The sequence below is a fragment of the Phaseolus vulgaris genome, chromosome 2, assembly GCF_000499845.2.
Source record: "Phaseolus vulgaris cultivar G19833 chromosome 2, P. vulgaris v2.0, whole genome shotgun sequence".
In the NCBI taxonomy this organism is placed as follows: Eukaryota; Viridiplantae; Streptophyta; class Magnoliopsida; order Fabales; family Fabaceae; genus Phaseolus; species Phaseolus vulgaris.
Window position 1 is genome coordinate 36,104,062 of NC_023758.2, and position 16,152 is coordinate 36,120,213.

At 35.4% G+C, this 16,152-nt stretch overlaps 3 protein-coding genes across 9 annotated transcripts; 2 read left to right on the forward strand and 1 right to left on the reverse strand.

Annotated features, from left to right (window-relative positions):
* Positions 1-1,230, forward strand: LOC137809569 (sm-like protein LSM5). Its single transcript, XM_068610678.1, has 5 exons — positions 1-136; positions 279-340; positions 448-571; positions 728-800; positions 962-1,230. The coding sequence occupies exons 2-5, from the start codon at positions 307-309 to the stop codon at positions 992-994; spliced, it is 264 nt and encodes an 87-aa protein (XP_068466779.1). The 5' UTR covers positions 1-136; positions 279-306; the 3' UTR covers positions 995-1,230.
* A 182-nt stretch (positions 1,231-1,412) lies between these two features.
* LOC137809567 (probable starch synthase 4, chloroplastic/amyloplastic) lies at positions 1,413-10,164 on the reverse strand. Of its 7 annotated transcripts, none has more exons than XM_068610677.1 (17): positions 10,049-10,164; positions 9,645-9,957; positions 9,412-9,550; positions 8,106-8,169; positions 6,895-7,990; positions 6,767-6,818; positions 5,830-5,952; positions 5,683-5,758; positions 5,427-5,611; positions 5,155-5,349; positions 5,005-5,076; positions 4,371-4,580; positions 3,709-3,834; positions 2,896-3,045; positions 2,316-2,377; positions 2,155-2,230; positions 1,413-1,996 (listed from the first exon to the last, which is right to left on the reverse strand). In XM_068610677.1, the coding sequence occupies exons 2-17, from the start codon at positions 9,782-9,784 to the stop codon at positions 1,820-1,822; spliced, it is 2,943 nt and encodes a 980-aa protein (XP_068466778.1). In that variant the 5' UTR covers positions 9,785-9,957; positions 10,049-10,164; the 3' UTR covers positions 1,413-1,819. The 7 variants fall into 7 exon arrangements, with proteins under 7 accessions (XP_068466778.1, XP_068466776.1, XP_068466772.1 ...); XM_068610675.1 differs by having other exon boundaries at positions 9,645-9,963; XM_068610671.1 differs by having other exon boundaries at positions 8,106-8,196; positions 10,049-10,149.
* Positions 10,165-10,930: 766 nt separating this feature from the next.
* On the forward strand, positions 10,931-14,474 carry LOC137809570 (pentatricopeptide repeat-containing protein At3g63370, chloroplastic-like). The gene has a single exon (XM_068610679.1). The coding sequence runs from the start codon at positions 11,516-11,518 to the stop codon at positions 14,276-14,278; it is 2,763 nt and encodes a 920-aa protein (XP_068466780.1). The 5' UTR covers positions 10,931-11,515; the 3' UTR covers positions 14,279-14,474.
* The last annotated feature ends 1,678 nt before the right edge of the window (positions 14,475-16,152 follow it).

Below are 16,152 nucleotides of genomic sequence, written 5' to 3' on the forward strand. Positions count from 1 at the left end.
AATATGAGGCTAAAAACTTATAAATAAGAGTCAATAGATGAAAAAAAAAACAGTGTCATCATCTCTTCACTGCTACTGTTAGGGCAGTCTCTTCTCTCTGTCTCACGCAGCTACGTCTTCGCTTGTTCCCACAAAGGTTTTAACTTCGCTTCGCTAATTTTCACATACCAATTCAATTCAAAACTGATTCTTAGAAAAACCTTCTTTTTTTCATTTGGGTTTAGGGTTTAATACAAATTCGTAACTCTTCATTATTTAATTTTGTGTATCCTCCGCAGGTTTTGGGAAATTCGGCGTCAATTTTCCATGGCTAACAATCCGTCACAGCTTCTCCCATCAGGTTACTGATTTCATAATTATATTTGAAATTTTTGTTGCTAAAGGAGTAAATTCAATGTAGCATTGAAAGGTGTTTAAAAGTATATGATTTGTGGTGGAAAATTGCAGAGTTGATTGACCGGTGTATAGGTTCAAAAATTTGGGTGATAATGAAAGGTGACAAGGAGCTTGTTGGTACTCTTAGAGGCTTTGATGTTTATGTCAACATGGTACTTGAAGATGTTACTGAATAGTAAGTTATACCCTTTGCTGCATGTTTATACCCTAGGGCTACTCAGTTGTAAGAATTACAATCTGGTATTGACAGATTGTAACCTGACATACATGCGAATGCGTTGGGCATGTAATAAAACTGATTTGGTTTGTTGCTTTCATATTCATACAACAGCGAGATCACTTCTGAAGGGAGACGGATAACCAAGCTTGATCAGATTTTACTCAATGGAAACAACATTGCCATTGTAAGTTGATATTCAATTATTTTCCGTTTTGTTGAAATCTATGGAGTATTAATAAATCATTTGGTTTGACAACTTAGAAACTGTTACAATAATTCAAGGTTCAGTTGTTTCTAGCTGGTGTTATCCTCATACTAACAAACCATAATCTGGGTTTAATGCAGTTGGTCCCTGGTGGTTCACCTGAGTCTGAATGAAGATTTCTACTTATTACCAGACATTAACTCTGCAATGTTGCTCTAGGCACATAATTCATATATTTTAACGAGGATTCTGAGGCCACTAGGTTTTTACTTGCACAAGTTTGCTTTTATGATACATGGTTGTAGTGTTATGCCTATTAAACTTTCTATCGCCATGTTGAACTGTGGATTGTCTAGTGTAACATGTACTGAATATGACAATTAATTGTGCGCCTTTATATTCCTTTTCACTCTCTCTATGAACTGATGGAGTCAATTAGACTCCTTTTTATAATTTTCATGTCGTCCTGATGCAATTTAAGTTTCATCCAGAAAACGAAAACATATTGGCTATATAGAGCGTGCAACAATTAATAGTTTTGTTGTTGCATGTGTAAACCGAGAAGAAAGCTTTTCATGCACTTCTGCAAACTACAGGAAAATGCTACAGGCAATGAACATTTTTTTGTTTAATATTTTTATACATTTTCTTTTCTCAAGAACATAGTTGTCACGATTTACATGTATGGACCTCTGTATACATTTGAAATATTAAAAAAAAAGTAATAATAGAAAAAGAACTACACAATGTTGCAAGTCATAGTAAAGTTGAAATATCACCTAAAATTCGTCAAAGTATAGAGAAATATTGCTTCCATGTCATGGAACCAACAGCCTATTTTCAGCAACCATCTCGCATTCATTTTATTCATTCCCAATCTGAGACTTTTTTTTGCAAGTAATGTTCAGTTAATTTGAGCTTTAACTCTGAGCTCTCATCTCCAAGTAGAAAAAGTGACAAAATTGAACGATTGCAGAGGGGAAGCCTTCTGTTGTCAATTACGCACGTTTTGCTGCCCTCGCTCTTGCCACAGACATTGAGTAGAGCTTTTCATATTGTGCTGCTGATGTTCCCCAGCTGAAATCTATGTTCATATCCTTCTGAACAAGTTGTTTCCAACTCTCAGGATTGTTCTTATAGAGATTCAATGCTCGTACCAAAGCACCCTTCAATCCCTGTCAAAATTGCAAAAAATAATGTTTCTCTAGTCGTTAGAATGCTGAAAAGAGGGAAAGGTAGGTTTACACCTAAAAAAGGTGAAATGAATTTGTATAACCGACTCTATTCTAAATAAAATGACTGCATATGTGAAGATAATCTAACTATTTGTTACCTGCTCATCAGCATTCGCAAATGTAAATCCATTTTGAAACTGTGAAGGTATTGTATCGTCATCCACATCAAAAACACTACAAAATGAGACAGAATTTAGTTATTCTTTAGAAAACAAGAGTTATGATTTCTGTCATGCTGTATCTTGCATGCTATGTTGACCTGTCATTTAGGCCACCGGTTTTTCTGACAATAGGTATGGCACCATATCTCATTGATATCATCTGCAGGGAATATATTGGAAAACTTGGTAAAACAAAATGAATTGGAAAAAGAGAGATTAGTTCTAAATAGCAGTACATATAAAGTCATTCAGCATACACGTCATTCACGAGGACACTAAAGAGTATGTGTGCACATCTCAAGGTTTCAATTTACCACAAAGGACATTTGACATATTGACATAAATAGGAAACATGAGTGTCTGTTATTCTAATACTCTTGACACAGCATATTTTATCGGTGTTATTAGTGCCAGATAGCAGAATATAGTGGGAGGCCAAAAGGCCAGATAGCATATTAGATGCTGGAAACAAAAACACTTTTATCAACCATGCTATGGGTGCGTGTGTGACAGTTATGCCAAATTGTGCCATACCCGAATCCTAATGTTTTAGGGAAGATACATGTATTACGAAAAGAATCGAGCATATATTTATTTTAATGCCATAGTATTGTATGATGTCAATTTCTGCAGATTTCTTAATATTTGAAATTCAGGAACATAAATTTTGACCATTACCTGTGTTAGCCCGCAAGGTTCAAAGATTGATGGAATGATGAACATGTCAGATGCAGCATAAATTTCATGAGAGAGAGGTTCATCATACTTCAATATCAACCTTACGTGATCATGATTCTTAAACTTGTTGGCAATGCTCTCAAACTCTTTCTAGAAAAGAAAAAACTGGTAATCAGTTGACAAAAATAGCCTACATCTAACACTAAATTTCTAGAAGAAAGAACTCAACAATCTTCCTTTTCAAATAACTATCTGCTCTCACCCAGGTGAACCAACAATAGCAGCATATAAGTGTGTTATACACATGCATATATACTTAATTACAATGTTTATGATCTCAAAACATTCAAGCATAGGCTATATATGTTTATGATCTTCGAGGTATGCTACAACTTAGATTACAGTAGAGTTCATGCTCCAACTTCACGTTATTTTATCATATGGTCCCTTGAATTGATACTAGGTCAAGTTTCTAACTGTGGTAAACCAATATTAATTAATCAAGTAATAAAAAATAAATAATAGATAAATTAACATCAAAGAAACAGAATATTAATTTTCTAATCGGACCAGCTAGTCCTATCTTCAAAATACAGATTAATACAACTTAAATTGTTAAGTTCTTATATTTACTAGAGATATGATAACACTTTTCTCAGCAAATTTTGCTACTTGACTTTTCTCTTGTTTCCTAATAATGTGATTAGGATAAGTAGTGATTATTTTATTTCACCAAAACATGAATCCCACCTACAGTGCATTTTATTGACTATCTTCTTATTCTATACTGTTTCAACCACAAGGAAAGAAAACCTGAATAGATGGAACTGGACTTGAACCAAGTAGAACAAATTGTCCTCCTAACTCCAATGTTAGATATATTGCATGTCTAATAAGATGAACACCTTTTTGCGGAACCAATCTTGTTATACAACCAACCTATCAAAGAAGAGAATAGAAAATTTGAATTAATAAAGCATTTCAATTATAATAATAAGATATGAATTATTAATAACTTGAAATATCAAGAAAAAGAACATTGATTCTCCATATGCATGAAAGATGCCTATCAAGAGAGGATAAAGTGACATCATAAAGCAATGTCATAAGGGCATTATATTACAAGTCAACCACTTCCAAACGTTAATTGAATATGTTATAATTATGAGCAGTTCATGTATCACATGTTAAATGGGTCTATGTATCAGTGAGACAACAAGTTCTGAAGGGCGGTTATTTTTATATTAATTTCAGATTAGGCAATTATATATTACAGTGTGACAGTTATAGTGATATACAAGCATTCTGATGGATGAGTAGAAGACAATTAAGGTGTTGTGATTTGTGAAGAAGGAAAGGGGAAAACTCTGTGTTTATGATGTTTATTTCTGTAATTTATTCAAACTTGGGTCCTCCTAACATCTGTAATTGATTAGAGAGATAAGACCAAAGTAAAGTTTAGGTTATATAATTACCAATGGCCTCGTAACATCTGCAGATGAAAGACCTAGTCTCCTTCTCAAGGCTTGCTTATTCTCTACTTTCCCTTGCAGATCAGCTGCATTGTACTGAACTGGAAGAAATACATCACTGGCAGGATTCCATGCATCAGTATCAATACCATTAAGAATACCAATGAACTTTCTGAAGTGAGAAGAGAGTGTTGAATCGAGACCATGCCCTCCCTGCATTTTCATCGGAACAATTTACTTTTTTTAAGATTGAAAAGTGAGGAAGAGCACTAGTTTAAAGTTAAAGAACATTGAGAATAAATTATTTTAATTAAAGAGAAAACAGTGAGAGGATTATTGTTTGATTTGAAACATAGAAGTAGCAAAATCAAATTCTAAAGACTCAATATGTCAAGAACCAACTCCCTTGAAAAACATGCGTGGAGGCATCTAAATGGTTTCTCTATATCTAACAATCCTTTTTGCAAACGATCAGTTGTATGTAGAAAGGAGAATGAAATAGAAAGTTATAGGAGACGTTCTTACGTTTGTGCCAATATGAGTTATTGCCGTATTATTTATATTAATTAATTAGAGACAAGATTTTGATAGAACTAGAAAATAAATACTCTGCACAAGAACAAGAAATAAATCATACCTCTTTAGTTCTCACTTCTTGGGCATAAGTAGGTGAAACTGTTGTCACAATGTTTGAGAAAACAATCCCACCCTGATCATGAAAGGCAAAACTATTACTTATATTTACTGAAGATATATAATATAATTGGTAATAATTTTATTACCATACCTTGACTGAATTAACTTTATGAGGTGCTGAGTTGTCCTGCATCCTATCTGATCTGTTTAGACTTTTGCTAACAAGACCGCATGAGTCTAACTCTGAAGCTGCTGCAGTCCCCTGATACTCAAAGTTGTGGCATGTAAAGCATATCCTAGCTGAATTTAATCCTTTATTTACAAATATCTCCCAGTACAGAGGAGCCTAGCAAAGAAACAGAGATGCCACAATTAGTGACTAAAAGAGCAAAAATTTGCTAGAAAGAATTAGACAGCTCATACAATAAATGCTGTCTGCCAATCATGGCAATGAATGATGTCTGGCTTCTTGCCAGTTTGCAGAAGAAAATCAAGAGCAGCACGGCTAAAAAATGAAAATCGTTTGAAATCATCATGCTCGCCATAATATTCTCCTCTCCAAAAGAACTTATCAGGATGGAGGGGCTCAATGAAATAAACAGGAAGACCTGCACAGGCAAAGTGAAATTACTAAACCAGATAAAGACAATCAATAAAACAAAAATATCTAATAGAATACCTTCAACAGTGCCAACCCATATTTTATTTTTATATAATTGACCATCAAAGTGTGATTCAATGAGCACATCCAAAGCCTGAATGGATAATCAAATTATTAGATTAGTGCATCAACACGTTCAATTATTTTCTTAATGAAATAACATACCCTTAAGTTGCAGACACGATCATATTGCATACAATCATATTTGGGAAGCACAATTTCGACAAGGTGTCCTTTCTTTTGCAGTGCTTTACCTAGACCAGTGACAACATCCGCCAAACCACCAACCTGTCCATGAAATAACTCAATTTAAATATTACTGTAAAGTTAGACAGACCAACTGTATGCTTAATTCACCTGAACTTCCGCACAGAGAATGACATTATTTCTAGTTGATTTCATACTATAAGCTACAGAAGTATAGACTTGCAATGAGTAATATTCAGTTCAGTAGTGCAGCATCTATCATAAATACTGTAATGCTTTGTCAATAGTAAGATGCAGTATACTTTGCTCAGCTGTCAGCCAGTTAGCATGTACTTAGAAACTTAAGATTCTGTTAAAAATCTGATTGAGATATCAAACCTGTGAGAGGGTTATTCGGTCATCCAATTCCAACTTAAGAACCCAAAATTATATTTCCTCAATGACTACTCTTCTATTTTCTCTTAGATTGTCTTTTTAGCAGTGGTTCTTGATTTCTATCAGGACCAAATACAGTTCCATCTAATCAGGAAAAGAACTCAACAAGTTCAGAAACAATGGTACATGAAGACCATTGTCAAAGAGCTAGGATCTAGCAGTTGCAACAGCTTCCAATCCAAATAAGCGTGAAAAATGCAAGCTTACGGAAAATTCTTAACTAAATACTAATTAATTTGGAAAAAAAATTTCAACAAATGGCAAGAGAGGAAAAAAACAAAAGAGACTACATTTAAAGGAGGTCTGAGAATTTATTTCAATATAGAACTCAAAGCCAATACTTCCCTTCTTTAGGAAAATCAAGAAGCTTCTGCCATGCCTCTTTAGATTCCAGTAGGTGTTATAATTAAAATCTAGGGATAACATAAAATGAATTCACAAGAATAAAACATGAGTGCACCTTAGCCACTGGTGCCATCTCTGCTGTAATATGAATCACATGTAATCCTGGACTGTAGATAAAAAATAAGAGATGCATCAGACAGTGAAAGATATATCAAATTGTAATTTACAATTACAAGTGAATACCTTGTTGCAGATGATAAAAGACCAAGAAATGCAGAAACAGCCTCATGTTCACTCTCTTCTTCGTATGCCAGAAATGTTTCACAAATACGCCTTTCTCTTCTTCTCACCTTTTCTCTCAGAAGACTTGCATCATCCACTGATATTTTCTTTTCTAACGCCCAACCATCAATTAGAAGTAACAGTTTACTCCAAAATTCCCATGACATATCTTCCACTGGTTCTTCCGCTGTCCTTCCCTTGCTTTCTTCTTTCAGATTCAGAGTATCAAGTGTATCTTGAAATTCCTTTACTGAGTTTTGATATAGCTGAACATAAGAATTTAACTCTTGATCTGATTTTTGAAGACGGTCCTCCAATAGTTTTATCTTTTGTTTCATTAGTTCATTATAGTTTTGCAATTTCTCAGATGATAGCTTATAGATATTAGCTTCTTCAAGAGATGTTTCCAATTTATCAACCTTCCTCCGAAGATCCTGGTTTTGTTGCAGCACAATAAAAGCTTGATCAGCTTGTTTGGTTGCTTTATCTAGCAATGATTGCAAATTTTCAACCTTACCCCATAAATCCTTGCATTCAACTGTAAGTGTAGAAAGTTTTGATGCATCCTCTTGAGAACATAGTTTTGATTCCAAGTCTTTTAGGGCCGATTCCAAAGATGACCGTTCATTTTCCAATGCCACCAAACGTCCATCATTATTCTTGACAATACTAAACTGTGTTTTAAATGATTCTATGGCATTCTTCAAAGATGCATTTTCTGTCCTTAATGAATTAAATTCCTTACTAAGGGCATGAGAAATACCCTTATTACTGAGAGGGTGTGCATCCCTCAAATCTCCATTTTGAAGGTCACGCGATTCTTCATATACTGCTTCAGTACTTCCCTTTTCGACCAACTCATTACGAAGTTTTTCTAACTGCTGCTCCAATAGTTCCACGTGTACTTTTTCCTCGGTGGCAAGTTTAATTTGTGCATCAGTCTCAGCCAATCTAATCTCTAAGACATTGATCTCTCCTCGCAATGCATCCTTTTCAACAAGAATCTTTTCAAGATCTTTAAGTGCACGAACTCTAGCCTGATTTAAAAGAAGAATGTCTGCATGAAGAATATAAAATTCTTAATGATAATATAATAGGAAAACAAGATATTGAACAAACAGTAAGGATATGAGAAAAAAAAAATCCATAATTATTCCAGAAAGATATCTTACTTTTCTCTGCTTTTCTTATCATGCCCAGAAAATCCTCAAGTTGCTCACTAGACAACTGTTCAGCCTGCTCTGCTCCATTTATGTTTATGGCCTATTTCATAATAGAATAATTAGTTGTTACTTGTATAAAAACTTTCCATTTCCTTTGCTAAGTATATCCATGTACAAAATGACTGGTCTATCGCCTTATGATAAGACAATGCAACAAAATTTGCACCGAGTAATGTGGGTGGGTAAAGGACTCACGTATATATTTTGTACTTCGTATTGTAATATTATGATAGAAAAGCAATGCATTGATTCAGGTCTAACTAGGGAAAAAATGCCTGAGATTCATGTATGGGTACCGTAATGTAATTATTTATGTGCAAGAGAACATTCATATCCCCTATCACTGTAGTATAGTGCAAGTTCGTTTAACATTGAAGAGTATTGCAAAGTGAATAATTAATTTATCAACACATATATAAATACAAAGAAAACCAAACAAGTACAAAATTGCTTTAGTAACAAAATTTCAATTAAATCTCTATAGATGATGAAAGAAATTAAGTCAGAGAGTAGGGACAAATTGTAGGATCAGCTACACTAAAAGCTAAAGAATGTTGGTCTTTCTCTTGATTGATATCCAAATACATCTTGTTCTTTAGTCATAGGTCATTCCCACTAAAGGCAACCCTAACAACTGTCACATTAAGAAATTTAAATAAATAAATAGACATTAATGGCTACAAAACTGATAGAGAAACTATTGAACAACGATCTGAACTGTTCTTATCAATTCTATATTATCTTTCCCAGTCATTCAAGTAGAAAATTTGGAGTTTGTATTTTTCTAGCAAGTTCTTTCTTCCAGTTTCAAACGCCATACCCCAATCATCAATGTTCCCTTCTTAACAGACCTATTGAGGCAAAAACTTCCTCCAATCAAACTTCAATTCTTTCGTTTGGACAACAAGTTCAAGCAGTTTCTTAGGCATCATTCTACTCTCTTATCCAACATTTATGCTCTATGCATGCATTGCAAATTTAGCTACTAATTTTCCTTTGGAAATTGGAACGATCCACTTAAAGAAGCTCTAAGCAAACATTCAAGGAAGCTAAATTTCTGTACCACTGTTCATAACTTTCGAACATTCGATTAGAGAGAAATTCTATCATATCATCCATTAAGGTTTCAAACGAATTATGTTCACAGCACATCTGATTCTCCTTCCTAATATATTTCTTTTTTCTTTATTCTTTTTCTTGTTTAGTCTTTACCAACGGCACCATTCATGCAAAGAAAATAAAGAAAAGAAGATACCGAAGGCGCCGTCGTTTCTTTTGTCTTGTCCACAGAATCATCGTTGTTGAATGAAACCACTGAATCTTCTTCCTCGACTTGATTTTGACGGAGACCTACCTCAGTGGAAGGCTTGATCTGTTGCCTCTTATTCTGCAAACTGCTTAAGCATACAATACAACTACGCATTGAATTTCAAAGCGTGAAGAATCTGAATAAGGCATAGAGCAAGATTAAGAGACAACGATTGATACCTGAAAGTGGAGCGGTTTCGCATTTTGCAAGAAGCTGGAAACGAAACTCGAACTATCCTACCATTGCCGTTAGAGCGGTTCACGCAGTTGAAACCACTCAGGTTCCAGCACACGAAAGACGTACTCAGCTTCGACGCCATTTCTCCTTCAATCTCTCTCTCTCTCTCCTTTACTTGCTATCACAACAAGAACTCGTGAATGAAAGAGGGGGGAGAAACGGTTTTCTTTTTATAAGAAGTTCAGTTGCTTTGGTTGGGCCTTAGCGCAAATAGAAGAAAGAAAATGCCTGATGAGACCTGGATTCTCTGCTTTTCTGAAACTTCACCAACTCACCCAGTCAGCAAATCAAAATCATTGAATATAATCAGACGGTTCAGAAGCATAAATCATTTACCGCCATTTACCATTCTGATTTGCTCACTGGATGAACACCTGAAACCTGTGAACTTAGACGATTAACATTTGCCACACATGCCACATTTTTTTTTTTCTAGCTTAGGAAAAGGAATCTTATTTATGTGAAGGGAAAAGCGCTAGTAGTTTAGGGTAATAGTACTTTGCCACGTCATTTGAGTAAACCAGTTTTTCTTTATCAACCACCAGGTTAAGACTAAAAAATTGAAGCAACTCAGACCTTAATTAATCACTTAATTAATTATTATTCTCAAAATTAGTTAATTAGTTATTTGTTTTGTTTATCAATGCTTCCCGCTCCCGTCTCCTCTACCTTTCGTAAAGATCCATCTGTCAGCTATTTATTCCATTAATTAAATAAAAGTATATAAGATTTATTCCGAGTTTCCCTGTAAAATCTTTTTAAAATATGTAAAAATTAATAAAAAAATTACACTTTTATAAATTAAATTATACTAAATTAATTTTAATTTATCTTGAAGTTATTTAATTTTTATAAAAAAATGATATGTTTTGCAAAGTTTTAGATCTTATTCTTAACATGGCATGGCTCATTATTTTAAACAGTAGAGGTCAAATGAATCACTAATTGTACTCTACTTTCAAAGTTTGTCATCATCACAAGGATTAACAAGAAGTTAGTTTCTCTAGCATGAAACTAATATTTCATTTTATTATGTCATGTAACTCATATTTTAATTAAAGAAGATTAATTTTTCAAAAGACTATTATATAGAATCGAATAGAGAGAGAGAATATTACAATGTTTTTTTTTCTTTTGTTTAAATCATAAATAGTTGTACATATTGGTTTGACACTAATTTGGCTAGTTAGAGATAAGTAAAAATATAAACAAAAACTAATTTAAAGTATTTAAATGTTAATATTATATTATTTAAATTATACAAATATAGCATCCACGTACTTTGCATTCAATATATTTATGCAGTTTCTAAGATGCAACTAGATGGGTTTAACCAATTTAACTCCCTATGTGCGTGCTATCACAATTTGTTTCTTTTATATTGAGGCGTAGTGATAATAATGTACATTTTTTTATGTAATTGGTTATGGAACTTGTGAGTGAGACATTGATTATGAAGACATTTATATTGTATGGTGGAGCTTGTAAGATATTAATGGTGAGATATTAATTTGTTCAATTAAAAATATATATGGTGCGTTTCTGCGTGGTTACTACAATCATTCTTGATTCGGTTCTTGAAATCTCGAAACTGTCACTGCTCAATGCCTTTCACTTCTGTCTCGTAGTTCTGAGTTGCCATTTCTGTGATCTGCTTGCGTGTTGTGTTGTTTGCAATTTGCATGACTCATCATCTTGTTCTCTCATATGCATAAGAAATGGAGATTTAAATTAAAGTGCTCCTGTTTCGCGGCTTCTGCTGAGAACTTTGTTCCGGTGTGGCGCGGCGCAGCTCCACCCGTGCACAGTCACCATGTCCACTTCAATCCTCTCAGGTCTCAAACCCATTTCTGTTAACACCCTCAACCAAGGAATCCTCAAACCCGCTTTTGAATCCTTAACCCTCCTTTCTTCTCACCCACTCACGTCCCCCTCGCGTCTCGAACACGCGCATTCTCTCCTCCTTGACTTCTGCACCACTGAGAAAGCCCTTCCACAAGGCCAACAGTTGCATGCCCGTTTGCTAAAATCTCACGTTTCGGGGTTTCTAGCCACCAAGCTCGTCCATATGTACGGAAAATGTGGCTCTTTGCTCGATGCACTCAAAGTGTTCGATGAGATAACTGAGAGAACTATTTTTACCTGGAATGCCATGATGGGTGCGTTTGTGTCAAGTGGGAAATACCTCGCAGCAATTGAGTTGTACAGAGAGATGAGAGCCCTTGGAGTGGCGCTAGATGCTTGTACCTTTCCCTCTGTGCTTAAAGCGTGTGGTGCTCTTGGTGAAACCCGCTTGGGGGCTGAAATCCATGGTGTGGCGGTTAAGTGTGGATATGGTGAAGTTGTGTTTGTGTGTAATGCGCTTATAAGTATGTATGCCAAGTGTGGTGATCTTGATGGGGCTAGGGTGCTGTTCGATGGGATTATGATGGAGAAAGAGGACACTGTTTCTTGGAATTCTATTATTTCGGCACATGTAGCAGAAGGGAAATGTTTGGAGGCATTGTCGCTTTTTAGAAGAATGCAGGAGGTTGGTGTCGAGAGTAATACATATACTTTTGTTTCAGCTCTTCAAGGTTGTGAGGATCCCTCGTTTGTTAAACTGGGTATGGAAATTCATGGTTTTGTGTTGAAATCTAACCATTTTGTTGATGTTTATGTTGCCAATGCTTTGATTGCCATGTATGCAAAGTGTGGTCGAATGGAGGATTCTGTAAGAGGTTTTGATAGTATGCTTTGCAGGGATTGTGTATCTTGGAATACGTTGCTCTCCGGTTTGGTTCAAAATGAGCTCTATAGTGATGCTCTAAATTATTTCCGGGATATGCAGGGTTCTGGCTCTAAGTTTGATCAGGTGTCAGTGTTAAGCTTGATTGCCGCATCTGGGCGATTAGGAAATTTATTGAAAGGGAAGGAAGTTCATGCCTATGTAATAAGAAATGGAATGGATTCTAATATGCAGATTGGGAACACCATGATAGATATGTATGCTAAATGTTTCTGTCTGAAATATATGGGTCGTGCTTTTGAATGTATGCCTAAAAAGGATCTGATTTCTTGGACAACTGTTATTACTGGTTATGCACAGAATGAATGCCATCTGGAAGCAATGAACTTGTTTCGGATGGTTCAGGTGGATGGGATGGCTGTTGACCCCATGATGATTGGAAGTGTTTTGCAGGCTTGTAGCAAGTTGAAATCTAAAAACTTTGTCAGAGAGATTCATGGTTATGTTTTGAAGAGAGGTTTAGCTGATACAGTGCTGCAAAATGCCATTGTCAATGTATACGGAGAGGTTGGGCATATAGATTATGCAAGACGTGTATTTGAATCAATTAAATCCAAAGATATTGTGTCTTGGACAAGTATGATTACCTGCTGTGTTCATAATGGACTTCCAGTTGAAGCTCTTGAACTTTTCTACACACTAAACCAATTTAAAATTCATCCTGATTCTGTAGCTGTCATTAGTGCACTCTCTGCCACTGTTAGTTTATCTTCATTGAAGAAAGGGAAGGAGATTCACGGGTTTCTGATCAGGAAAGGTTTCTTCTTGGAGGGACCAATTGCTAGCTCCCTAGTGGATACGTATGCTCATTGTGGAAGTGTGGAGAACTCAAGAAAGATATTTAATTCTGTAAAACAGAGAGATCTAGTTTTATGGACTTCCATGATTAATGCAAATGGAATGCATGGATGTGGAAGTAAGGCCATTGCTTTATTCAAGAAAATGACAGATGAAAATGTTATTCCTGACCATATAACCTTTTTAGCTTTATTAAATGCATGCAGCCATTCAGGGTTGATGGATGAAGGTAAGAGGATTTTCAATATTATGAAATATGAATATAAATTGGAACCATGGCCAGAGCATTATGCCTGTATGGTTGATCTCCTCAGCCGTTCCAATTCCCTTGAAGAGGCTCATCAGTTTGTGCGAAACATGCCTATCAAACCTACTTCTGAAGTCTGGTGTTCTCTTCTCAGCGCTTCCCGCATTCATTCTAATAAAGAATTAGGAGAGCTTGCAGCAAAGAAGCTCCTACAATCGGATACAGAGAATTCAGGAAAATATGCGTTGATATCAAACATCTTCGCAGCAGATGGAAGATGGAATGATGTTGAAGAAGTGAGGTTGAGAATGAAGGGAAACGGCACGAAGAAGACACCAGGATGCAGTTGGATTGAGGTTGAGAATAAGATTCACACCTTCATGGCAAGGGACAAGTCTCATCCAAAGTCTGATGATATTTGTCTAAAACTAGCTCAGTTTACAAAACTTCTGGAAAAAGGAGGGTATAGGGCTCAAACAAAGTTTGTGTTCCATAATGTTAGTGAAGAAGAGAAAATACAAATGTTATATAGACATAGTGAAAGGTTGGCACTTGGTTATGGTCTGCTTGTTACACCAAAAGGTACTTCAATTCGAATCACAAAAAACCTTCGAATTTGTGATGATTGTCATGCATTCTTTAAGATAGCATCAAAAGTCTCCCAAAGGACCCTTGTTGTAAGGGATGCCAATAGGTTCCATCATTTTGAAAGAGGAATTTGTTCATGTGGAGATTTCTGGTGAATACATTGATAATATGAAAATAGATGTGGACTAAGGGTGACAATAGTTAAGGCAACTTTCCCGCTCTTACCAATGAAGCAGTATCTGAATATTGATGAGAATCATAAGACGAAGTAGACCATTTTATTAGATTCATTGTATTTGATATATTTAACTCCTTTCGTCACAATCTATCGGCATAGCAGTCTTCCTGTAAGATCTTAATTCTTTAGCCAAATTCCATTTCGCACATCTTGAAACAAAACTAATTGCATTACATTCTGAGATTGAAATTTAATGCAACAAACAGAGAGTTCTGTGAGTGAACACTTAAAAAAGTGAGCTTCCAGCAAAGAAGAACATTTTCTCTCGTCACAAAATGCACATCCTAGCTACTATTTGCCTTGAATATTTTTTCTTTGTGTAGTCAAGAAGTTTTATAAAAGATAAGAACCTGCAATGCCCTAATAATTTTCTTATGGAATTCAGAACTGCTAGCATTGAGACTCTAGAATTATTATACATGAAAATTGAAGTAGCTTATTTTATTTCCAGCCCTAGGCATCAGGTAAGTGCTATGGGAAACAACAATAAAATGTAGAAAAGGGAAAATAAGCTACTTATTCTAACTTCTCTTTCGTTAACCATATTACACATATTTTTGAAAAAAAAATGTTTTTTCCCATTTAGCCAGTTAAAAAATTACGAACTCAGTTTGCATGACTAGGAATAGGAATTGGTTGATTCTCCGTGCACCATATCAATTTAGATTTGCACCTAACACACTGACGTAAAATGTTTGTTTTGTCTTTAATAAATTAAAAATTTTGTCCTCCGGATATTCATATCCATAAGTTAAATCACAAAGTTCTTGATATATAAATCCGGAACTAATATATAACTTTTGTATTTTACCATCCGGAAGCTTATTTGGATAACATTTTTTTTTTATCAGCAAAGAATAAATAAAATAAAAAGAGACACTTCAGGGGTGTCCCAACCCTTATACAAAACCTCAAATACAAGTATTCTAGTACCCTACCAACTAAGGATCCAACAATACACAATTCCTGTACAAAATATAAGAACCCAACAAACACAGTTACATCAATCCACAAAAAAGGTCACACCCTCAAACAAAGATATACAAGAGGTTTTTGCCATCAGGCTGAATTACCATAACCAAATGTCAAACTCGATAATAAAAGACACGTCACCCAACAACTAAGCCAAATCTTTGTAACAGGAAAACTGTACCAAAAATCCAAAAACTAACATCAACAAACCGATCCTTCGAGGATAGTACATAGACCAGATATTGCCTGCAAGAAAAACGTAACAGCTTCCAATCGCAGTTCTGAGCAAAGAACTCAGTCCGGCCCTGCCAAACAAAATGTCCAAGACAACCGCAATACAGAGCAGAATCATCAGTCTGACCCTGCCAAATAGAAAATACCAAAACAACCTGCACAACCACTTAAAGCTTTCCAAGCCTCAGTCTAGCCATTCATATAGGAGTTACCGAAGGAACCTGCGCAAACCACACCACAACTACCAAAACTAGGAAAGAACGTTAGTTAATAACACAAAAAATCAGACTTTCAAATACCTCATACAACAAATAGGATCCAAACACCAGTCTGAGTAAGAGAACACAGCCGATTTTTCTTTTACTGTGACCCAAGACCAAGTCTTCCTTTGTGCCACGGTAAAAATCTCCACTAGATCCACCCGCCCATTCTCAAACACAACCTTATTCCTGTGAATCCAAATTTCACTCACAAAACCTACCCAAATACCCCCCCAACACTTGGTACCTGCGTGGTTCAGACCAAGAGGTTTGAACATCCTAAAGTGCATTTGTGCATCACAATGTAGCATCAACGGGAAACCCA